Raw genomic sequence first — 25742 nt, 5'->3', positions numbered from 1 at the left:
TTGGACACAAATTACTGGCCGCATGTTGGACGCCCCTGTGCTAGAACCCGAGCAAGATAGGAGTGTGATTACAGGTTCCCTATGCCATGCCAACACACAGATGCTCATTCACCCTCCCCCTTACCTGAACTGCAAATCTCTCGCAGACTTCCAAAGCAGCCCTGCTGCCTCCATCTGTACTAACAACTCTTGCCCCGCCCCCAGGGGAAGGAACAGAGCTGAATCGTGTGACTTGCATTCACGTGACTCTGCTGGGTTCCTGCATTTCTTGGCAGTTGCAAGAGACCCTGCTTGCACATATGAGCAACGTGCAGTTAAGCAGCCTGGCCTTGCGGATGATTATTTTTGGCCATTTTTTTTTTTTTCAATTAAGCAATTTTGCCAATAATACCCTTTTCGGCCGATATATTTCAGCCACCGATATATATATCTGTGCATCCCTATATTATACACATTATATACATGGTAATGTCTCATTTAGAGGAAGCTTGCCTATTGCAATATAATTTGTGATTGGTTGGTGTCTTCACTGTAAGAAACACCAGGTAAGAACAGATAAATATATATGCATGTATGTATGTGTAAGTAGTAGCACCAGACATTTAACAATACCCATGTGATTTTGAATAGTCATTTATTTTTCTTTACAGCATAGTACATATGTATTCCAATATCTACAAGTGACATTTTTTACACAAAGTTTGTTTTGAATAAAATATTCGACACATTTTGGATGGTCCAAGCTCTTTGCATCTCCATGGCCAAGCTGTCCATATTTTCCTATGTTTCAAAAAAAGAATATTGTTAAAAAAACAGGATTATAAAGTAAAATCGCAGGAGGCCGTGCACACCCAGGAATCATGAGTGCAGGGCCTACAAAGCCTACTACAGAATAGAGTACTAATTTTTTTTTTTTTTTTAACATGCATTATCCACTTTACAAGGTATCCCAGCCTCCAGTATAGCACCGGCACCATTCTGTTTAATACAGCTAAGCAGGGGTCAGTATCTCATAGCTAAAAAATATCTATATGCCCAGCATAACAGTGAAGTACTTACCCCATCCCCATGTAAAGAGCTCCCCACATCCTGCAACATAAGAATGCTTTTTGGTACTTTTATTTGTAGTTTCATTCCCTTATCATTGTAAACTTTTATACTTTTTAGATGGGTTACTTATAAGAATGTATACTCTGAGGGATCTCTGAGGCAGAGGACTGCATTGGGAGGCGGGTTCTGCCAAAAAACTTGCGGGCGGTCTTGCTAAACGGAGTCACGTGATGTGACGTCACTTCCCGTGAGAGACGCTGTGCGGGAGCAACTCGAGGGCAGCCTTGCGGGACTGCGCGGGAAATCTGCAGTTCAGGTAAGGAGGTGGGCGGGATTGGCCACAAGTGTAGCGGGAGCGGAACACCCACACTGCAGTCCCGTGCAGGGCTCTACTCTGAGGTTCTTAACCCCTTCCATCCCAGGGGTTTTTGGTACCTCAAAGCCCAGAGCAATTTTGCCATTTTTGGGGTATGTCGGTTTAGCGATGATTCTTTTCCTGTGAATAGTGTACCCATGTAAACTATATATTGTTTTTTCAAGGAGAGATAGAGATTTAGTAAAAACTAGCGAAGATTAGAAAAATAAAGTAATTTTTTTTACATTTTCCCTCTGAATCCTCACAAAATTAAGTAAAGTGATGGAAAATCCCCTCCAAGTTTATTAATTCAGGTGTCCTGATTTCAGAAATACCTAATTTATATAGATTTTCCAGACTTTCCCAGCACCAGGGAGCATACTATAAGGTGTACAATTTTGTATAATTTTTATGCCTATGGCTTAACGGGTTTGGGGGTTGTGAACGGGGGCAGAAGGGTTATACTGGCTAGATGTTATGCTAGGGCAATGGGAAGTAAGGTTTTTTAATAATTTTTTTATTATCTTTTTTAATTTTAATTTTTTTTTTTATATATTATTTTTACACAGAAATGGTTAGAGGCCCTCCTAGGGACCTCCTGAACATGCCAGTGATGTCACAATGACATCACAGCTCACATTATAATTTTTTTTTGTATTATATATATTATTATTTATTTAATATTATTTTTTAAATGAATTAACTTTTTTTTTTTTTTCTGCTTTTCTCTTTCAGGACGGGAGGGGGAGTGAGAGAAATGGTTTCTCACTCCCCTCCCCGCGAACCCCCGGCATCGATCACACTGTGATCTCTATGCAGGTCTCTATGCAGCGTCTCTGTGCCTCACCGGAGGGCAGGATATCCCCACAGGTGATATCCTGTCCTCCGATGACCTTCCGGGTTACGTCAGCAGTGACGTAACCCGGAAGGGAATGCCCGATCGCGCGTTTGCAACTGCGCGATCGGGCACTTTTAACTGTAACAGCTTACCGGCTTTCATGCCGGAAGCTGTTACGGGAGATCGGGCAGCAGAAAGCCGGCAATGCCGGCTTCTGCTGCCAGGGGGGAGTCCAGGCTGTCAATCGACAACCTGGTCTCCCGTGCAGCGGCAGGGATGTGTCCCTGACGCTGCATGAAGGGCTGGACGTACCAGGACGTCCATAGGGGTTTCTTTGTGGGCGTTTTTTGGACGTCCCGGTACGTCTGTAGGGGAATGAAGGGGTTAAACTACAATAAGTAGCAGCACTGGCGCTATACATTGTTCCCAATATGTTGGAAAATCAACAGCTGGCAAAAATCAGAGCCTGACACAGTCATAACCGTACACTGGCTTTTGCGATGATCACGTTAAAGTGTGTTATGTTCGTACTCACGTGTGACAGCTGCCGTATGACGTGATCCGCAGCTGATCTTGGATGCTTCTCTTTCTTGGGGTAGATCAATCAGAGCTGGGAAAGACTGAATTGAAATAAACTCACTGACTTCAGCTTCACTCCCACTTGCTGAAACTTCTGCATTTCCTGCTAAGGTAATGCCAATGAACATTAATAAATGAAGACAGAATAGTTATACAATTTCATTGGAAAACAGCTCAACAGAGCCACTGTGTTATGTGGCTGCTTACATTCTTTTGCCAGTGCTTTGGATGGAAGGCCAAGTTGTCCAGATTCATTCCATCCCCAGCAGTAAATGTCTCCACCGTCTGGAAAACACAAGTCGTTTTACCATTAATTGGCATCAGGCCACTAGAGCGAACCATAGCTATCCTATTGCTGATATCCCACTGAGGGTGAATTATCCCTGTGAAGTTTTACTATGGTGGATTTCTACAAGGTGGGTGTCCGCATTACATGATGTTCCCAATACAGGTGCGAGGTCTGATGCTGGTCTTACCACTAATGCTGGCTGAATGCCAACCTCCTGCTGCCACGTCACTCATCGCCACCCCATGCAAAGCGTCTACAATTCGAGGTTCCAAAACATCCTCCAGATCCCCATGTCCAAGCTGCCCATGCCTCACAGAAGAAAGTAAATAGTCATATTTTAAAACGCCATCAGATGCATACCCCAGTGTTTAATTCAAATGCAATTACATATAAAGCTTTCATGGATACGGTAGATTGTTACATGCTCTCTCACACACTCAGTTAAGCTATGATTTACTGTTTGTCGGTTTTTGTAGTAGTATGGAATACCATATTACACTGTAACCCCTGATGCGCTGGAGTCAGTGACACACTCCCTATTTATTTATTTATTTTTTTTAAACTGGGGCTTTATTTCCTGTGTACAGTCATTTGTTGTAAGATATATATATATATATATATATATATATATACACACACACACACACACACACACACACACGCAACATGGACAGAAGTACATAGACACCTGACCATTACACCAACATTGACTTTTATGACATTAATATGAAGTCCCGTCTTTGCAGCAATAACAGCTTCCCCTCCTCTAGAATAACTAATTTCTTTTACTCACGCCAGTATATCTAACCCAACATACCTCCCAGCTCCCCACGCGAGTACCATCGAGTCCGCCGTCAGCATCACAACATGCTCATTGCCTAAAACCAGCTTGCGGGCTTGTAGTCTAGATGGCAGCTCTCGGAAAAACGGAGGCTGATGGAGGATGTGTCCGTTGGCAACCAAGGGGAAAGCTGGAGAAAAATAAAAACAACAATTGAATATTCCATATAAAAACACAACTTGGTAAAATTTGTTGCTATAAATGAATTATACATATATTTTTAAAAAGGTTAACTGCAGAAATTGTATAATATTTTTCCTCTGTAAATCTGTTTTCTACCTAATTGCCACATTATTTACTCCCCTGCCCCAAGTCCACCTATTTTCTTTTCATTCTTCTGCTGGGAGGCTGTTCCACACTATTTACATCCTCTCGGTAAGGTAAAATAAACAATACCGTAAAATGAGTTTACCAGAACTGTGTCCACTTGGCAGATCCATTCCCCACATGGGCTCTGCCTGAATACCATGGGAGCCCAGAGACCGTGTGTCCCAACATTTCACGCTGTCCTTAAACAGCACGACAAGGTACCGGTCTGCAGGGAGGGCATCGAGACATCCCAGTCCATGGAGATGGAGATATTGCTGGGGACTTCCATCAATGAAGCCTGAGAGCGACAGGGATCCATCGTCTGAGCAGAAACATAAAAGCAAAGACAAGTGTATATTAGTGTCTCAATTTACCAATATTACACTATATATATATATATATATATATGTAACATGTGTATATGTATATATATATATATATATATATATATATATAATACATCAGTAACATATGTGAGTATATATAATATATAACAGTAGCATATGCGCGTATATATGTGTATATTTATAATATATATATAATATATATGAGTAACATATGTGGCGTGGTTACCAGTATTCTGCACATATATCATCCTGTAATGTTACATAACTATTTTCCACACGTATGAAGTTATGTGGGTGGCCATGATATAAATGACAATAAACGAACCGGGATTAGTCAAGCTGCGCTGTGCAAGTTTTACACTCCAGGCTGTAATGGGCTCTATAGAACCCCCCCGTTAACTGTATCATGTATCTACTATATCAGTGACGCTAACACCGAAGGCTTCCCGTAACGAACACTGTTTGTATCGCCAAGCCGTCTGTAAGAAGCCCTTCATAGCAGAGATGCGTGGACCTACCTGTCAGCAGGACTGTGTAACTCCACGACGGGGACACTTTGCAGATATGTTTACCCTCCCCACGTGCTCCTGGTATCCGGACCCGTTCCGGAAGGTACCGATTCAGCTCCTCCCCGAGCTGTCCAAACCCGCTAAATCCAAATCCATACCACACCATGTGCCCAAAACAAGGAAGCAGGGCCGCGAATCCACGTCCTCGATTACCAACCTAACCGCTACACAAGAGGGGCTTTGCCCGTTTCTGCACATGCTCAAGTCAGTCCTCAAACCTTATGTCATCTGTCTTCCCCTGCCGGCCACACCCGGAAGTACAACAGCCTCCAGCATGAGAGCAACCGGAGCTCTGCACTGTAACAGCAATATAGAGAATGTCCCGCGCTCAGCCCCTCCCCCATCACTTGGTCCTTCACACCCGTTATGTAACACATATATACTATTTTATATTTATCCGGCCATTTATTTTGTGACTCCATAATACTGTTAGAACCGGTCTAGTGATGGGCTGTGTGCTCAGCAGCTACATTACACTTCTGGCCTTTAATCTTATTATTGCATCTGCTTTATACCTGGAAAATCTCAGGTATAATACACACCCCGCTTCCAAGAGCCCTAAAAAGGGTGTTGTGTGCGCGTTATACCCGCGTACGAGTTTATTTAATGCACCATGAACGCTCCATGAGAGCGACTGCGCAGCGTTAACCCCTGCGATGACACAATGCGGAACTCAAGGGGTTGACGCGTGTGGGGACCATGTCCTTTTGCACATAATTCACACCCACCAAGCTAAAACTGTCAAAATAATCATTACAAATAAATCAATTCAACAGCAAGGGGCTTCCAGGTCAGTCACACTCTGCAGCAGATGACAGAGGGGACATGCACCCATTATTAATAATAAATAAAACATTATTATTACATAACTAATTACTGATCACCAAGTAGTGACATCTTAGGTCGCTGAATATTGATGGATTCACCAAGTGATGTCATAGTGGTTACATATTTTATTTTTTACCTTTTTCCCAATACATTGCTTTTGATGATAAATGAATCTTGAGGTTACTGATCACCAGCCAGTGTCACAGGTGTGTGCGTATTATAGCACTTTGTGTAAAGTTATACACAGGTGTGTATCATACCTGGGATTTCACGTCATATATATATTATTACTGATGCTGTCCTACCAGTTAATTAAGTAAAGGAGACAATTATTAGATCTATTTACCTTATATACCTAGTGGGGGTCTCTTTATAATATGAAAATGGGAATCAAAACTATATTTTATTCAGTATGGTGTACTTTTTTCCTCTCTCAGTGGCTGTACCACAACTACAATTGTTTCTGCTCCTTGAGAGTTATCCCTCCACTACAACCATTAGTAAACTGTCAGGTTAATATTTTTCTTGTGGTATAAATATGTATCAAATCAAGCTTATATACTGGATATAAAAGGAATTTACCTAATGTATCAGTTTGTCTTAGTCTGTCGCTTCTAGACTTCTCATACTTTGAATGTATTGTTATAACTGCTGCGTAATTGTTGGCGCTATATAAATAAAATAATAATAATACAGTTTGAATATACAACATTTAATAACAGGGCAGCCTGCTACCATCACAGCTTTTAATATAATCAAAACTACCTATAGTTTGTGCTTTCCTGTCTTAATGTTCTCTCTCTTTTAACCACCTATACAAAGGCTGCATGAAGCAATCAATAACATTCATTTGTCTTAACTTATTTGCCGATTTAGTCACCATCATTCCACTGACACCAATAGGACAGAAGTAACAATAATGGGAGGAATATCCACGCAGGTCTGCTTTGAAGTAGATATAGGTTTAAAATAACTATGTGCCCTGAAATCAAACCGAAAACGAGAACACATACAGTTGTGATCAAATTGTGATTTATTGCAATGCGTATACAAGATAAATATCTCTACTAATGATTGTGTATAAACAATATCAGGAGACAAAAGAAACAAAAGATAGCAGCGGCTTTAGTGCACAACCTACACTACAGAATGTGACAGTACACACAGTTACGGGTTCCCGCATCTAATAAACGTCATGGTGAAGGACAGCCTGGGAATATATCGAAACGTACGAGAGCAACAAAAGGGAAGTAAACCATATACTTGGTGGAATGGATTCTGGAGGAATCCGTCGAATCAATTAAATGGAATGTCGCGGAAAAGTTTTCACATACCTGCTCACTGCAAGTCTTACAGCTATAGTCTCGCATTACATGATTTTTTTTTAATTAAGGTGGATGTGCAAAATAGCAATAAATAATAAAGGGTTAAACGCACTGCACATCCAGCTGTACCGAAGCAGAGACATGTATGCATTTACTAAACTGGGAGTTTGCAAGAATGGAACCTTTCAACTTCCCAGCTTCACAATGCATTTTAAAACGGGTGTTTCATATGGAAATTATATATAATGCAGTATATAGAAAGAACGCGGGCAAATTAAAGCCCATGTAAAATTACTCAAAAGCCATACCACCTTCTCCCTCACAATTATGGTCAAGAGGGCATTTTGAAGTCATAAACAAATCACAACAAGCATTTGCATTCTTCTAAGAATTAAAGATGTGCACGGCAAACTAAGGGGTTTAAATCACCAAGGCAGGAGTTTGTAGCAGAATACACTATGAAAGGATAACCCCCAGTCAGCCTCTCCTACAATAGATGCTGAGCCGGCCCTGCGTAATGCAGTTAATTCAGTTACATGTTAATGAAAATGTTCCCACTTGTTTAATTATGCAGGGTCAGCTCAGCTCTTCGTGCACCATGCCCAGTGATAATAAAGCATTCTGTATACATAAACTTCCTTTATATTTGCAGACCTGGATGCTGCCATTGTCAGTCATCCATAGTGTGTATGCAATAGTCATTAGTCAGAGCGACAGGCCAGGTTACTAACAATGAACCAGAGGATGTATGATAAAGAACCTCAGTGTCTGGAATACATACAAATTGGTACATATTATATGCAGCTGCTTTAAAACCACAATATTTTTTAAATGTGATGGCAGTTCCCCTTTAGGGAGCTGATTCCACAATTCTCCTGTGTACTCCTGCTTTAGTGAATAAACTCCGATACAAGCTGGAACGGCATTCATATAGTCTTCACTGCCAGAAAAACCCAAAACCCATCAACAATCAGGCTTTTACTGCATATACACTGTGTTCCAAGTTTATTGGATAATGGTTTGGAAGAAATATAAAAAGGCATGGAATGTCAAGATATATAAATCACAAAAAGTCAAACTAAGACACTTTGGTTTCATAATTAAGACTTAAGAATTAAGACTAATGTTTCAATATATGCATTTTTCAGCTATTACATTCTTTGCAAAAAAGTTTGGATAAACTATGGCGGCAAATCCATAGTTTCTTGTATAGCACTACACTAAAAATGCGCGTGGTGCTATATTATGTTACATCATACACACCATGCTCTTATGTGGGTGCGTATATATTATATATATATATATATATATATATATATATATATATATATATATATATATATATATATATATAGTTTGATTGGCTAAAAGTTTCAAGTTTTTAAAAAAATGTAAGCTTAGTTAACCATTTCGTAAACAAAGGAAAGAACCTATGAGATCTGGATTTTGCCAGAGCAGTACTGTAAGCCTCCAGCAGAATTTCAACAGGATTGTAAACCGTTTCTTTACTCCTTGGAGATTTCAAGCCCCTCAGTGTGACTGTGCAGACCCATGTTGATTAGCCATGGTCTGATGATACAGACAGAATGAGTTTGAATAACCTCAGCCTACTATGCAGACACACTGGGTTTGATTAACCCATACTCCACTGCTTTGGCCAGACACTCCTTGGCAGCTTTGGCCACTGGTTGTTTCTTCTCTTCTTCTTCATTGTTTGCCAGAACAGTCAGGATCTCAAACATTTCACTTTCCATCAGCTTCTCAGCTAGCTCACGGTCAGCCTCCATCATGTTAAGGACAACGATTGCCCCACGATGTTTTAGTTCCATGTTTTCACTAAGGAGCAGGCCCTGTAAAATCTCCATCCAGTGGGCAGTCTAAAAAGATTTAAAAAAACCTTTAAAATCTAAATACTTTCAAATGTGTATCTTAACATCCAAATGTGGCTGCTAATACCAATAATTATTTGCCAACTTAATTATTACTGAAACAATGTATTCAAAATACACAAAGCATATAGAGAGGACTGGGCCAAGTGTAGCCATCAGAGCCGGCCTTAAGTGTTCTGGCGCCCTGTGCGGACTCTGGCGCCCCCCCCATCCCATTATCACTGCCCCCCCCTCTGCCCCTTCTCACTGCCCCCCCCTCTGCCCCCTCCCTCTGCCCCTTCTCCCTATCCTTACTTACCTCGTTGCCAGAGTCCTGCGGTGGGAGCGGGAGGCGTCCGTCTTCCCGATCTGCCGCGGTGCGCGCTTCACAGCTGAGCGCCGGAATAATTCCGGCGTTCAGCATGAAACGCCGGCACCGCGACGGAGTCAGGGGCGCCGAGCAGTCGTTGAAAACTTCACGAGCGACCGCATGGGACTTAAATTGAAACATTGTTTTTTTTTGTTTGTTTTAACTTTATTTAACATCCTCCATGTTAAATAAAGTTAAAACAACTTTATTTAATATGGAAGATGTTAAATAAAGTTTAAAAAAAAACTAAACAAAAAAAACGATGCTTTAATTTATGTCCCGGGCAGGCGCCCCTGTTGCCATGGCGCCCTGTGCGGCCGCACAGGTCCCACACCGCTAAGGCCGGCCCTGGTAGCCATCAGGAGGATTTTAGGTGATTAAAATGTGGCCCTATCACCATAGCAATGGGATGATTATTTTATTTTTACAGATAAACTCCACAGTAGCAGATCAAGGACTACTTTGATATTTTTAATTCATGACTAGGAGGAAAACATTTTTAAAAAGCTGGTTGTATACCGTTAGATCTTGATTATAATACACATGTCATAATGTTACGAGGGGTTAAGAACGTATGTACATTATACACATCTACAAGAACTTGGCATTCATAACATATTTTGTGTCTTTTTTATGCCTGAACAAAACATTGTTACATGAAGGTTTCCACCTCCTTACCACTTGTGTGATCCTTTTACAAAGCTCAGGCTGTAGAGAAGTCAGCATGGCGAGCGTTCCAGCTGCTGCGCGGCGCAAAAGCTCATCATCTTCACCGCTATATAAAATCATTAGTTTGAGACGGTCGGACCCCTCTGCCATAAACAAGTCCTGCACCTAATAGAAGATTGGACATGTAAATTATATCTGGTCTGAGGTGGCTTGTCCCATGCTCAACAAAACGGGGAAGCAATTTAAATAGATTTATATAATATGATATATTATAGTCAATGCCAGTGATAATATAAAAAAATACTTGAATGTCTTAAAATCATGCAATCTTACTGAAATTTTCTTCTATACTGTAAGTGCCACAACTGAACGATGACCCAATTTATGTTCAGCTACATCTGATTACACTCTTACCACACATGCACATTTTTTTATGTTACAGAGGGCCACATGCATGCTTTTCATATTAACCCATATTACTTTTTTTTCTTAATCTACTGACAAGTGGTTTTGGGGTAGTGATTTATTTATATATATTTTTTTATTTTTATTTTTACTTGTAGTGGAAGGGCTAAGGTGTACTTTTTTTCTTTCTTGGAAACTTTTTTAAATTTTATGTTATTTAAAATGTTTTGGTTTTGCAATGTTCCCAGTGCAGTATGGTTGGAGATCCCTTTGGGGATATCCCATACATTGTTTTATGCCAGTGATGGCTCCCAATCCATTTAATATTAAAAATGTAATCCATATTTCATTTTTTCCCCTATTTTTTTAATTGTTTGGGAGGGGAGAAACTATTTTTCTCCCTCTCCTCCTAATCTGTAGCTGATTATAATGTGATCAACAGCAGGGCTCCATAAGTCCTCCATTGCAGGCACATACCGAAAGGGAATGCCCCATTGAGTGGTCGGGCATTCCTTTAATGGCAATGTACCAAGGTCATTAATGCTGGCTTCTGCCAGCATTAATGACCTTGGTACATTGCCATTAAAGGAGTCCAGGCTGTCGATAGATATACCTACCGCTGCATACATAGTGAGATAGTTCATAAGGTTGAAAAAAGACCTAAGCCCATCAAGTTCAACCCTTCTACTAACCTTCCTATTCTTGATCCAAAAGAAGGCAAAAAAAAACCCTAATTAAGCTACTTCGAATTCTGCCATCAGGGGGAAAAAATCCTTCTTGGCTCCAAGAGGTAATCGGATTTCTCCTTGGATTAAGAAGCTCTAAAATATTCATGATATTCTATTTATATCCCTGTATGTCATGCCTTTCTAAAAAAAATATCCAGACCCCATTTGAAGGCATCTAATGTATTGGATAACACCATCTCCCTTGGCAGTGAATTCCACACCTTTATTGTCCTCACTGTAAAGAATCCCTTCCTTTGTCGTCTATGAAACCTGCGCTCTTCCAGTCTAAGAGGGTGACCTCTTGTTCTTTGTATATTTCTGTTAATGAACAGGTCACTGAACAGCTCTTTATATTGGCCCTGCATAAATTTATTTTCTTGCCACAAATTTAAAGGGAGGTACAGGTACGCCCTAAGCCGACTAAAAAGTTTCAGATAACTTCCACACAAAATGAACCTCAACAGGGACGATCACAAAATAACGAACCCAAGGAAAGAGCTGTTTACTCATATTGCTTTAGGATTAGTATTATGGTTCAGCGCTCAGGCTGGTAATAATGAGAAGCGTTGTCCTGCTTACCTCTTTGCTCATTGCAAGGTTGCACATGCACTCAGTAGAAGCTCGTCGAATCATCTCATGCTCTTCAAACATATAACCTTCTATCATTGGCACTGCTTTCTCTTTAATGATCTTACCCCTGCAGGATAAAGGACAGTTCTTTAGAACAATACAGATAAGCCAGACCATGAAAAATGTTTATATGCTTGCAGATAACAGGACATTTTAGAAAGATTCCTACCAATTTGCTTTCCAGGTTTTGATCTATGTTATGGGCATGAAGAAACAGATATGGCAAATTTTACATGGACACTCCAGCCACCGTATGCACTTTAATGCGTATGGTAGACGAACTATCCTTTTAAACTTTCATGTTGCCCCTTTTGCAAATGCATCTGGAGGAATTCTGCCGAAGCTAAACACCGTGCAGGAGATGCACTCTGCCGAATTAATCTCCCAGCACGTTGTATACTCACCGCCTGCCAAGCGCTGGCTCTGCTGAATGCTGCGTGCGGGGTCTGTTTACACTCCAGTGCATGTGTAAAGCATTCCCATTCATTTCAATGGGAGCACTCTCCGGACACTGATTTGGCTGCTTGAGCTGTCAATCAGTGACAGGCGCGTACTTCCATTATGTCAGATTATGGAGAAAGAAATCAGATTTTGCAACATATCTTTATTTTTTTGATTTTAGAAGAATACATATTAAAGTGCCCACAGAAGGTAAGGGCTACTCACACCGTACTTTATAGTACTTTTTAGACTGTCCTTTTAAATAGGGCCATTTAGGATTCTCTACTATACCCGCTATAACATAATTAATGTTCATCTCAGCTACTTTTACAGACTCACAAGATAACTAAAGGCCGTAGACATCACGTTTGTACAATCTGCTATACCATCTGGTAGGAGTGAGCAAAACATCCACAAATATGCCTATAGTGAAGCGCTCTATACACCAATTTAAATAATTTATTCAGCATTATAATTAGTACCTTAGTCTCTCACTAATTCCTGCCAAGTTTGTCAGCGCCATTAACGCCTCAAAGTTCTGTAGTCCTGTTCGATCAAGGTGTAGCAGACTGACCAGAGGCCGAACCACCTCATAAATCTATCGGAGAAGCAGAAGAGGACAATTTAAGACACAAAAGGGAGAGTAGGTTTTGCTAAACTTAATAAATTAAAGGCTTGGGTTCCAGTAGACTCACAATTGGGAGCATAATAAAATACTTCTTTAAATGATGAGCATTACACAAAAGTTTCTATACATAAGCATCCTTACCCTTTCACCTGGAAATGCAATTTCTGGGTTTGAAGTGATGGTTATCTTTGCCAAGGCCTGAGCTGCTTTTGTCTTCCCAACATCTGTACCTTCCAGAGCAAGCGGTATTAAAGCCTATATAAGACACAGAGAGAGATGTAAAAGGTTTGCTTGGCCTTAACAAAGCACTTGATATCCACACTGCTGCAGATTAGAAGCATGCCTTACGCACTTCAAAGCACCAAAAAGTGAAAGAACTAATATTTACATAATTAAGTATAAGAGTCATGAAACTTTGATTTATACTAATCTAAAACAATGTTACAACATTAAAACTAGAGTTCCCTTTCCCACTAAAGCAAAGGTGGAATGAGAGACTGGATAGCAGATAACACTCCTTTTGTTACCTTCCCTCCTCCTTGAGCCACAACATTCCCTCGGTCTTCAGCGTTCTCTACTAAAGCCAAGAAGACTCTAAAGAGTAAAACGTAACAAACATTCACATTTCAGAACTCACACTTTAGTGTATCTTAGCAGATGGTACTGAATCTGGCTGCTACATGGTAATTCTCACCTAGATATCAGTTCCCTGCAAGAATCTGTCATTGCTGGACTTTCATTTTTCACCATGCAGGACAGAGCAGACACCACACCAGCCACCAGTAACTTCTGAACCCGCGACTCAACAAATTCCTTCTTATCCTACAGTTACACAAAGAAAAACACAGATCGAGCCTAACTGGACTTCAACAATGGACCTAAATGGATAAAGCAAAATATACAGTGGAGTCTACTTTGATTTTCACATGCAGGGCGATGCACGCTTTCTTAAGTTGAGCTGGAAAATAAAGATTCTCATTTTCCTCCCATTGGCATTAATGGGAGTCCGTGGAAGAGAAGCAGGCTGATTTACATGAATTACACAAAAACTGTACCAAACCATGCCATATATACATATACCGTATTTGCTCGATTATAAGACGACCCTGATTATAAGACGACCCCCCAAAATCTGAATATTAACTTAGGAAAAAAAGAAAAAGCCTGAATATAAGACGACCCTAAAGGAAAAAAGTTTTACCAGTAAATGTTAATTCATGTAAACTATTTTTTTAAATAAAAGCTATGATTGAGAAAAATATTTTTTTTGTTTTTATTTCCTTGTATTTTCCAACCTGTCCCCCAGTTACGCACATCTGCCCCCAGGCTTGCCACACCAATATGGCACTGTGGCCCATGATATGCCTTTTAACCCTCTATATGCCACTGTGCCCCATGGTATGCCTTTTGACCCCCTATGTGCCACTCTGCCTCCAGAAATGCCTTATACCCCTATATCCCATTCTGGCATTTAGGGGGTTAAAATGCATATTATGGGGCAGAGTGGCATATAGGGAGGTATAAGGCATTCCAGGAGGCAGTGGCATTAAGGGAGTTAAAAGGCATTGTATAGAGCACTCTATAAGGCATTTCAGGAGGCAGAGTGCTCTATTAAATGCCCCCTTAACGCCACTCTGCTTCCTGAAATGCCTTATAACTCCCTATATGCCACTCTGCCCCATAATATGCCTTTTAACCCCCTAAGTGCCAGAGTGGCATATAGGGGTATAAGGCATTCCAGAAATGCCCTATGTCCCCCATTTAACACACACACGCACACACACTTACCGGTGCTTCCAAATTCCTGCTGTATTGCCGGGGCAGCGGGTTGACGTCTCCTTCCGCTGCAGCCGGAAGGAGGTGGAGTTGGCAGCGGGGGGTTGTCTGCGTCCGTCGCGGATACCTTTCCCGGCTGTCAGAGATCAGAGTTCCGGCACCTGTGCGGGGAACTCTGATTTCTGACAGTCGGGGAAGGTATCCGCGACGGACGCAGACAACCCCCGCTGCTAGCCACACCTCCTTCCGGCTGCAGCGGACGTTGTCTACGCGGATCGCGTAGACGTCAACCCGCTGCCCCGGCAATACAGCAGGAAGCACCGGTAAGTAAGTGTGGGGGGGGGAGACAGGAGGATCCAGGTCCCCTGCAGCGGTGCGGGGGATCTGGATCTTAGTCTCGTAATCAGACCTCTATTTGAGGTCTGATTAGAAGACGACCCCGATTAGAAGACGAGGGGTATTTTTCAGAGCATTTGCTCTGAAAAAAACCTCGTCTTATAATCGAGCAAATACGGTACTCTGAGTATAGATACACTTCAATGATTCAACTGCTATGGTACGTGTCATGGTACGAAACAAATCGATGGAGAACCTTTGGCTCACCTTCGGGTGTTCCTCGGGAATATGCTGCTTCGCATATTTCGCCAGCTCCAGCATTTGAGGATCTATCTGTTCACGATCATAGCTGTTTGTACAATTCACCAAAGTAGATGCAACCGCAAAAAGCACAGTCTTGTCCTGTGACTGTGGAAAGAGTAGACAAATTAGAAATAGGCCAGTTTATTCCTACCAGGGATCAGGGTGGAATACCGTGTGGGCATCTATTCACAGCACAATTACCCATTATGGCTGGGCTGTGGTTTAAATTTAATGGGACCTGTCCATGCAGACCATGTCAGGCAGGCTGATAACAGCAAAGGCTCAGTCTGATTCAAAACCCTATTTTAAATTACATTAAATAAAATGTCTTCACAGTTCATATTTATAAATGGGGTTAAATAATTTATGCAAAGTACTACATTAAATCGGAAAGTAACAAAAATCAGGAAACAGATTATTAGAAGTGCTGATGCCTGTTACAAATAATCCAGGACAGTCCTTTACTGCAATGTGTAAGCAGCAGAGCACGTTAACGTGTGAACCTTTACTATACGGTCTCCATGTTACTAAGTTATGTGCTATTCCAATACGATTACATCTCTACAGTACAGGGCTTACATTTTTAACAGAAAATTGGAAATGTTAAAAATCAAATGCCATGATACACAACTTAATGTAGGTTAGACCTATTTAGATGGCAATGCTGACAGCAGGTTACAGCAATTTGGCAAGCTATAGCTTAACAATCAAGATTAGAATGGGATTTAGTACCTTTGCCAGTGTCAACATTGCTTGCAATGCAGTCTTGTCTTCTACAAATTCTTCCTTGACATCTGCATCAAACGTAAGGTAAGCAAGGCCTTCAACCGCCCAACGCCGAGTACTTGGCTGAATGGATTCATTGCAGAGCCACCTTCAAGGACAGCAAGCAGAGAGGGATTACACAGTGCAGGGTTAAACAAGCAAGTCTAATTACTTAGATTCCAGCCACCAATTTATTTTCATTAACATAAGTAATTGATTTACTTGCGGCATTGCTTTGCTAGTTTGAGAGTAGATCCTTCTGCAAACTGTTTCATACTGAAGTCTGTCCCTCCTGCTGACCCCAGCTTACACAGACCCTACGAGGCAGAGAATTGGACAGACGGACCAGGTGCTCAGACACTTAATAAAAGGCTTGTAACAGAGAACCTGGCTAGGTGTGTTTATGATAAGGAAACAAAACAAAAAGTATCACCTACCACCAGGGCTCGTATACGAATGGCATCGTTCTCATTCTTCTTGTAAATGTCCTTTAGCAGTGTAACACCATTGGCAGTGATAAAAGAGGCTCGTTTAGCCTTGCCTGCAGCGTGGATCAGTGCCTCTACTGCCACTTGCTGGTCAATTTCTCGTTCAGAGCCACAAAGAGATATAATACTCTCCATTATACCTGTAAGTTCAAGAGTACGGTTCCCAGCCTCAGAGGGACCCTGCAAGAGGCAGGAGACGGTCTGTATTGCTCGCAGTTTTCCATCCATGCCGTGGCCTTCAAAGGAGCCCCTACGATTACAACAGAAACTATAAATGTCTTGCACACAATGGACTTTCCTTAATCGTCTAACAGAGATGTCAACTAACGAGGTAACAGATGTCAGACTTATTCCTCCTACCGAACGTAGCTCTCACACAGCTTGTGGAAGTTTTCTCGTTCTGCATCACACTTCAGGTCATCAAAAAGCTTGTTAAGAAGAACAGATGCACTCATTCTGGTTGTGTCAGTAACTGCAAGGCTCCCCGGGACCTCCACAACTGTGCCACCTACTTCAAGAATTTTATTTAAACCTGGATAAGAGAATTATCTGTAAGATAAAACTGCTCGGCAGCTAATGGCAAAGTCATGTATCAGCATGCGTATTAAAAAACGAAATGTTTCGTCTATACAGTGAGGATACAAAGCTTTGTATGTGTGCAGCAGAAGAAGCCATGTGTATATCTTCTATGACTCTAACCCTAACCCAAACCCTAGTGTCATATCCTTCGTGTTGTTAATTTGTTAGAAATGCGAAATGCTCTTTCCATAGTAGTCCACAATTTTGAAAATACATTTATTTTAATATTAAAAACCTGGAACCTTTAAGGCTGGAGATTGACTCCAATAATCACACTCAACAGGTTCTAAACAACAATTTACAATTCTGTAAATAATGCTGATTAACTCACCCTGATCAATGACCCACAATGTCATTCCATTGTTGGGATCACGCAGCGACTTTCGAGGGACCACCTTGATGAGGAGGTTCAATGAATTTTCCCTTCCATGTGATGAAACTGTAGCTTGTGTCAGCATCTCCAGCAGGTGGTGGATCATCACCTTCAACTCTTTGGAAGGATCTTTGAGAAAATATAGAAGAAGACAGGTATGAGTCATTCCTCTTTAACAATGTGTAAGGTGACATTTTTTGTGGTTGCAAAAAGTCTCATGAGTCAAAGGTTTCCTTACCCAAAACAATTGCACCTTCTTTCCCTCGGATATCCTTTTTCATGCCCTCCTTTAAGGCATCAAACATGGTATGCAGGACACTGCATGCCGCCAAAGAAATAGACTCATCATCCATAGCCATGATTGAACAAAACCTCTCCATTCCCACCGCACTAAGAATTGCCATGGTCTGGAAAAGAAGTCAATAAATTAAGAAACTATCAACAGTTTTCTTTACAACATATACAGAACACAGTGTCTAGGCAGGCCATACTGCATATGCCAAGTGCCAAAGGACATTGTACATCGAAAGGCTGAATTTGACTTGATATGCAGCTGTCCACTATAATACTGCACTACGTTTAAGTTAAAGCTAAAACATATTCCAATCTAAATGCAGCCACTGAAATGACCTGCATGACTCATTGCTGTTTTTCATTTGATAACATATAACATTGTAAGTTAAATGGAAAGGAATAATACTATACTCGGGGCTATAAGTGACTAAGCAGGATGTCTTACTCTAGACTGATGACCGGTACAGAGTCCAACCAATGTCCTCATAGCAGCCAGCATCAAATCAGCTTTCTTAGTGTCCAAAAGGCACTGCAAAAGTCGAACCCCATCACTCTGAAAAATCTTTTCGGCCCCAGCATCTTCTCGAGCCAAGACTACCAAATTCTGGGCTGCCTGGAACATAAAAGGAAGACGAAACAACAGTCAAAGTACGTCATGCGAATGTCTGTGATGGCTCTTGTCCCGTTACATCATTAAATAACTACCTTTTGTTTCTTTTCAGTGTCTTTCTCATCTGAGTCCAACAAGATCTGAAACATTTGTTCAACCCGGGAGTTGGTAGAAGACATGAGTCGGACCTGGGGACGAAACAAGGGAGGTTATTTTAAAAAATGTCCTCTGTGTCAATAGTGAAATGTTAGGCGAATCCACGGAAATTTACATTTTACACCAGTGCTTTTGTAACACCACAAATTTTGTAATGTCAAATGTATACAGCATGTACATGCTCAATGTTTCTAATAGGACAGTTACAGTTACAGGGGTGATTTGTGTAAATCATTAATTTAGAAACTATATTTTGTTTCATCCAACCAAAAGTGCCCAATTACAAATGTTTGCCCTGGGTCCCCTAGGCAAATGCCAAGGTTGGTTTAGTTAGCTGAAGCAATATTTTTTTTTAGCACTGGTTTGAGCAGAATTGTGAATATGCAGGTGCCACAGACAGCAGCATTGTGAGGTGTTGTCTGAAGACCTGTACTTTTTCTGGACCAACTCTAGGCCCGATGCCTTGAACAGCCCGTATGATGTGATTTACCTTCTCCTGTGCCTTGACGCCAAGGGTTCTTAATGCCTCCTGAAATGCTTTATTTTTGGGTTCCAACACAAGGCATCTTTGGAGATCGAGTATTGCTTGATCTAACCGGCCAAGATGCTCCAGGGCCTGGCTGCGCCTAAACAATGCTTTGACATCACCTCCATCTTCCTCAATAGCTGGACAATGATACGTTAAGTAGCTTTAGAAACTTGGTGTGCTAATTTTTAATAAAGCATTACCCAAGAGCATGAACATACTGAAACATTTACATTACAGTTAAAATTACCTTTTGATGCATCATCTTCTGCTTTTTGGTAATCTTCCTGCAACAACAAAAATCCCCCCGAGTTTCAGGTAGCTATAATAATATGTAGATCTTTACTAGATGCACAGTTTTATTATTGAGAATTATATCCCAAAATCATTATCTAATCTATACCGCATAAAATCCTTCAGTGATCCCTTTACAGTATAAAACCAGAACTCAGTGATCATACAACCCCTAATATGCACAGTATTTATCATATATACTCAATTCTTCTAGGTTGCACATACACATACATTATATACATGTGTGCGTGTATATATCTATATACACATATACACACACGCTCTTGTGAGAAGGGGCCTTCTCTACCTAATATAGCAGTGTGTGTTAGTCTGTCAGTTTTAGTTTATATGAATATATGTATTGTAAGAAGCACTGTGTAATTACTAGGGCAAACATCTCTAGTAGTTGTCCCTATTGGGCTGCCAGAAGTTGACAGGCCTGAGCATCACTGGGCTCCCAGCGGCATCTTTCTACCCCAATTATCCAACCAATAAAAGTATCTCACCCTCTGATCAATTCATATCAATGATAAGTAAATAAAGTTATGATTACCAGTTTGAGATAGCAGGCAGCCCTATTGCGATGGAGAACAGCTGCAGCGGGTTTGTCAGTAGAGATGTTGATTGCTTTCGTATAACATGCTAATGCTGCTTTGTAGTCTCCAGATTTAAAGTGCTTGTTGCCTTCTTCCTTCAGGCTCTCGGAATTGACCTTCAGAATGAAATAATATTAAGATTCAGAGGACGAGAAGCATTTGAAAGTCTTTTCGGTATATTAAAAACATTCATGGCGTCCTTACTGAGACCCATAAAACATTGACAGAAAACTGATAAACCGTAATAAATGTGGTATTAATCATGGCAATAATTAAAAGGCCATAAGACATGCCAGTACGCTATGTTAACAATTTAAACATGTCCCTGTCCCATTTGTGTTACAACAAAGCGAGAAGAAGAGACTACTGTGCCCAATAGAAAGCCAATAGAGAGAAGAAGAGACTACTGTGCCCAATAGAAAGCCAATAGAGAGAAGAAGAGACTACTGTGTCCAAAAGGAAAGCCGACAGAGAGAAGAGACTACTGTACCCAAAAGGAAAGCCGACAGAGAGAAGAAGAGACTACTCTCAGATAACTTCAGATAATCCCAGATAACTTCTGCTTTAGAAAACCCGCCAGGTATTGACTTTCTAGTACGTCAATTTCTATATATCAGCTTAACAATGCCACAGATCTACAAGAACTAATTATATATAAATATATATGTGTTATATATGAAATGTTCCCTATTCCAAGATGCTTGAAGAGCTCAAATTGTGTACAAAAAGGGTCATATACACACGCTTCCAACAACTTTGATCCTGTTACACATGTTTAATGTAGATCTGGTATAATTGCATTAACACCAAGATAGTGAGAATTCAAAATATTGTTTTACGCTGACGCAAAGAAAGGCCAAGAACTATAGAATCTGACAGCAGATAAGAACCATTTGGCTCATCTGGTCTGCCTATTTTTCCTGATGTAAAGACACAGAGCTTTTAGGTTCAGGGTCGCTTTATGCCTATCCAATGCGTGTTTAAATTCCCTCACTCTATTAGCCTATACCACTTCTGATGAGTGGCTGTTCCATTTATCTACTGCCCAGAAGTAATCTGTATTTTTTAATACCAAACTTTCAAATGAACCATAAATTCTTCAAAAGAAAGGATTCGACCTCAATGTCAGCACACCTGTCAACGTCAAGACTTTGTATGTGACCTCTTAATAATGTATTTGATTGACACATTTTTTATTGATAAATAATTCCCATGCTTATAACTGCTCTATCCAACAACTATGCTATTCCTCACTTCTTAGCATATGATGAGCATGAGTTCTCACGTTGGCAAAACGTATCGGTATCTGTTTATAAAGTAAGACGATTTAACAATCGCTGGCTCAATGAGCATCTCACTCTGCTGAGCAAACCCTCTCCTCTCGTACCAAGTCAACGTTCGTTCGTTCGTTCGTTCATTCATTCATTCATTCATCTGACCTTTTCTGTGCAAGTCTCCCCCATGTTGCGCTTTTAAATGCGAAGGCCTCAACCAGCGCCCCGGCGTTTCCCAACTTCTTCTGCCGTCAAACTGCTTTGCTAAGCCGCTTCTCACCCCGTGTTTTCCCTGTTCTGGAACCGCCCCTTTGATGATGCTGATCTAAGGAGCGCCGTCGCCCTGGATAATACCTAATAAGGAAGTGGGTGTCAGACATGCCTGTACTCCATGTACAGCTCCCCCTACCTGCGCTAGTGATGTATTGCAGGCAGGTGGAACAGGAGCTTAAATAAGAAGAGAGCTGAGGGTTATATGGGCTATTAGTGCATATTATTATTATATATATTCTAAATTAACATCACAACTGAGTTATAAGTGGCAATGATTAATGAACTAATATACGAACACTCTATAAACATTACATTTGGTTCACCGAATAGGTAGGAAGAACATGACTTGCACCCATTGCATTCTTCATTATCTCATACTTGGTAGTGTATGGTGTTCATTTCTGTGATAGCATTTTTACTCCATAGGAAATAATTTCAGAAAATCTGATTGTGATTAAAGAGTTTATTAAAGTATGTACTTCACTTAGTATACAAGATATATGTATTGTAAGAAGCACTGTGTAAATTGCTGGGGATATGTAAATAAAATACAAGTACTGCCAGAAGTTGACAGGCCTGAGCATCACTGAGCTCCTAGCGGCATGTTCTAGCCCTATTATCCTACCAATAAAAGTATCTCATTATTTAAACATAATACATTTTAATATTGTACATAGTTTACCTTGGTTATCAATAATAACCATTTTAAATGTTGCTATAAAATACCCAGAATACGTTGATGCATTCATAACTATTAACAGTCCTGCGGGTCGGTTTTCCTTTTAACTTTGTTGTTATACCCACACCCATGGAGGCGACAACGTGTATGAACTATAGAGTGACTGAAGGCAGATCATCAGTGGTTCCCAGCCAGAACATGTTATGACAAAGGTCATCCAGTACCCCGTTATACTGTATAAGGAATGTCTGATCGCGTCATCAGGCGTATGCTTCAGGTAGGCATCACTGCAGACACCCACAGTCACTGGAGGGCAGGATAAACTTAGCAGACCCTGCTGGGATCTCTAAGTGCTCACCCTGCTGGCTGGTTGCACATATTGCGATCATCAATGTAAATTAATGGAGCCCTGCTTGCTGATCTCAGTGTGATCAGTGCATGGGGAGATCGGAGGGAAGAGAGTGAGAAACAACGTTTCTCCCTCTTCCTACAAAGGGAAAAAGTATTATTCTTTTAATGAAATATTTTAAAAAAAAATACATAAATTTATAAACAATACAGTGAGCTCAGTGGCATAGGGATATCTATAAATTTAGCAATGTGCAAAAACAAAGTAAACTAAATAAATAATAATTAAGATTGGCCTTGCATCTAGAGTGATTGAAGGCCGATCATCAGTGGTTCCCACTCCATGTTAGGACAAATGTGATCACTGCCTTAACTAATGCAATAATGTAAAAGAGTATGAAGACACATGAATTAAAAGTACAGTTCACATACAGTCTAGATTCTTCCTTAAATAATCTCAATGCTTGAATTATGGTAAATAATAATGTAATTTACCAACTAATACACGGTATTCAGTTTAAAAGAACAAACAAAATCAACACAATCATTTTATGTAGTAAAATGATTGTCATTTAAAGTTTATCGACCTAGTAACTAATAGATTGATTCAAAGGGCAGGAATATGTCATTGGCTGATATGGTAATAAGACTACTTTTCCACCTTCTGCACCACAATCTGGTTTTATGCTCAACCACGATAGTCTGTTATACACTGCTGTCTTGCATGGTTTAAAGCAGTAGTATGAAGCTCAATAGGAGACTGCAACCCTTGTAGACCATCAAGATTTCTCTGATTAGCATTGTGTATAAGTGAGCAGTCATTCATAATTAGTTTTTTTCTCAGTGACTATTGAGAACCATTGTTTGTTATATATGATATTTCTAAATTATGTTTGTTTTTTGCTTTTGCAGATTATAAATTTAGCAATGACATCACACTATTAGTAGGTCTTTGGGGCAGAGTACAAAATGAAGATGCTGCCACCTTTTATTCCAACAACTGCATCCACTTCCATTCTCACTGTTATATCCTTTGTAGTTCTCCCTTCGTGCTGTCTGTTCTTTTGCTTATCCACCTTCTCATTTTTGGACCCCGAACCTGGCATTTTTACTTTAGTATTAGACAATAAAGCTCTCTGTACCACAAACACAGTGAATTGATCATAATTATTACATATCAAAAATCTATTGTAAACAATTGGGGTATAAAGTGTTTTACTTGAGGGTACCAGGTAGGGCTGCAACTAACGATAATTTTCATAATCGATTAGTTGGCCCATTTATTTTTTGATTAATCGAATAAAAAAATAAATGTAAATTTTTCATTTATTGAAAATAATTTAATAAACAAACAGGATGTTAAAAACTTTGAGAAAAATGCATTTCTTAAATCACAGAGCTTTATTGTCTAATACTAAAGTAAAAATGCCAGGTTCGGGGTCCAAAAATGAGAAGGTGGATAAGCAAAAGAACAGACAGCACGAAGGGAGAACTACAAAGGATATAACAGTGAGAATGGAAGTGGATACAGTTGTTGGAATAAAAGGTGGCAGCATCTTCATTTTGTACTCTGCCCCAAAGACCTACTAATAGTGTGATGTCATTGCTAAATTTATAATCTGCAAAAGCAAAAAACAAACATAATTTAGAAATATCATATATAACAAACAATGGTTCTCAATAGTCACTGAGAAAAAAACTAATTTTTAAATCACACCAATTCTAAAGAATCCTTCCTCAGATCCCGTCTGTTTGTCTAACTACCGCCCTATCTCTCTGCTTCCTTTTACCTCTAAGCTGCTTGAACGGATTGTGTACAACCGCCTCATTAACTTCCTCTCCTCTAATTCCCTCCTTGACCCTCTACAGTCTGGTTTCAAACCCCTTCACTCTACTGAAACAGCTCTAACAAAAGTCTCCAATGACTTGCTCTCTGCCAAAGCAAAAGGTCACTACTCTATTCTAATTCTACTGGATCTCTCTGCTGCTTTCGATACTGTTGATCACCACCTTCTTCTAGACTCACTTGCTTCTATAGGCATTCGAGATACAGCTCTCTCCTGGATCTCCTCATATCTGTCTAACCGTTCCTTCTCTGTCAACTTCTCTGGCAAGACATCATCGCCCCTTCCACTTTCGGTTGGTGTCCCCCAAGGTTCAGTCCTTGGCCCTCTGCTGTTCTCTCTTTATACTTCATCTCTTGGCAAACTAATCAACTCATTTGGCCTCCAGTATCACCTATATGCAGATGATACCCAAATCTACCTGTCTTCTCCTGATCTCTCTCCATCTCTCCTGTCCCGTATTACCAATTGCTTGTCTGTTATTTCTTCATGGATGTCACAACACTACCTGAAACTTAATCTTTCTAAAACTGAACTCATTATCTTCCCTCCCTCCATCTCCACTCCACTACCTGAATTCTCTATCACCATTAACAACACGACTATCTCTCCTACTAACCAGGCCCGATGCCTTGGGGTCATCCTTGACTCAAACCTCTCCTTCATCCCTCACATTCAGTCCCTCGCCAGATCCTGCCGCTTGCACCTAAAAAACATCTCTCGTATCCGCCCATTCCTCACCCAAGAATCCACAAAAACCCTGGTTCATTCCCTTATCATTTCCCGTCTTGACTACTGCAACACTCTTCTGGTTGGCACTCCACTGTCTCGACTCTCTCCTCTACAGTCTATCCTTAATGCGGCTGCTAGGCTCATCTTCCTTGCACGTCGCTCCTCTTCTGCTTCCCCCCTCTGTGAAACCCTCCACTGGCTCCCAATTACCTTTAGAATTAAATTTAAGATCCTGGTACTGACATATAAGGCCATCCATAATACTGCTCCTCCGTACATTTCTGACCTCATTAGCAAATACTCTCCTACTCGATCCCTACGTTCCTCCCATGGGCTAAGGCTCTCCTCCTCACTCATCACCTCTTCCTTTTCCCGTCTACAAGATTTCACTCGAGCTGCCCCATATCTCTGGAATCTTCTCCCAAGG

The 25742-nt window shown here is 40.6% G+C and overlaps 2 protein-coding genes across 2 annotated transcripts; both read right to left on the bottom strand.

The window, feature by feature from the left end:
• Positions 1-634: 634 nt before the first annotated feature.
• Positions 635-5283, bottom strand: LOC149273404 (RCC1 domain-containing protein 1-like). The gene is made up of 8 exons (XM_089506362.1): positions 5127-5283; positions 4365-4583; positions 3929-4082; positions 3299-3420; positions 2994-3107; positions 2779-2928; positions 1060-1089; positions 635-780 (listed from the first exon to the last, which is right to left on the bottom strand). Exons 1-8 carry the CDS (start codon positions 5281-5283, stop codon positions 635-637), a joined length of 1092 nt encoding a protein of 363 aa, XP_089362488.1.
• Positions 5284-8940: 3657 nt separating this feature from the next.
• LOC149273403 (protein unc-45 homolog A-like) lies at positions 8941-20284 on the bottom strand. Its single transcript, XM_089506367.1, has 19 exons — positions 20123-20284; positions 19526-19562; positions 19240-19415; positions 18689-18781; positions 18429-18596; positions 17928-18096; positions 17648-17818; positions 17098-17269; positions 16687-16987; positions 16472-16566; positions 16217-16358; positions 15449-15589; positions 13764-13891; positions 13597-13663; positions 13211-13324; positions 12924-13039; positions 11950-12067; positions 10247-10402; positions 8941-9207 (listed from the first exon to the last, which is right to left on the bottom strand). Exons 4-19 carry the CDS (start codon positions 18770-18772, stop codon positions 8941-8943), a joined length of 2409 nt encoding a protein of 802 aa, XP_089362493.1. The 5' UTR covers positions 18773-18781; positions 19240-19415; positions 19526-19562; positions 20123-20284.
• Between the last annotated feature and the right edge of the window lie 5458 nt (positions 20285-25742).

The sequence above is a fragment of the Sceloporus occidentalis genome, unplaced genomic scaffold (assembly GCF_023333645.1).
Source record: "Sceloporus occidentalis isolate IW3139 unplaced genomic scaffold, rSceOcc1.0.p SCAF_378, whole genome shotgun sequence".
NCBI lineage: Eukaryota > Metazoa > Chordata > Lepidosauria > Squamata > Phrynosomatidae > Sceloporus > Sceloporus occidentalis.
Note: the sequence above shows the minus strand (reverse complement) of the source record. Positions and strands in the feature narration are given on the sequence as shown.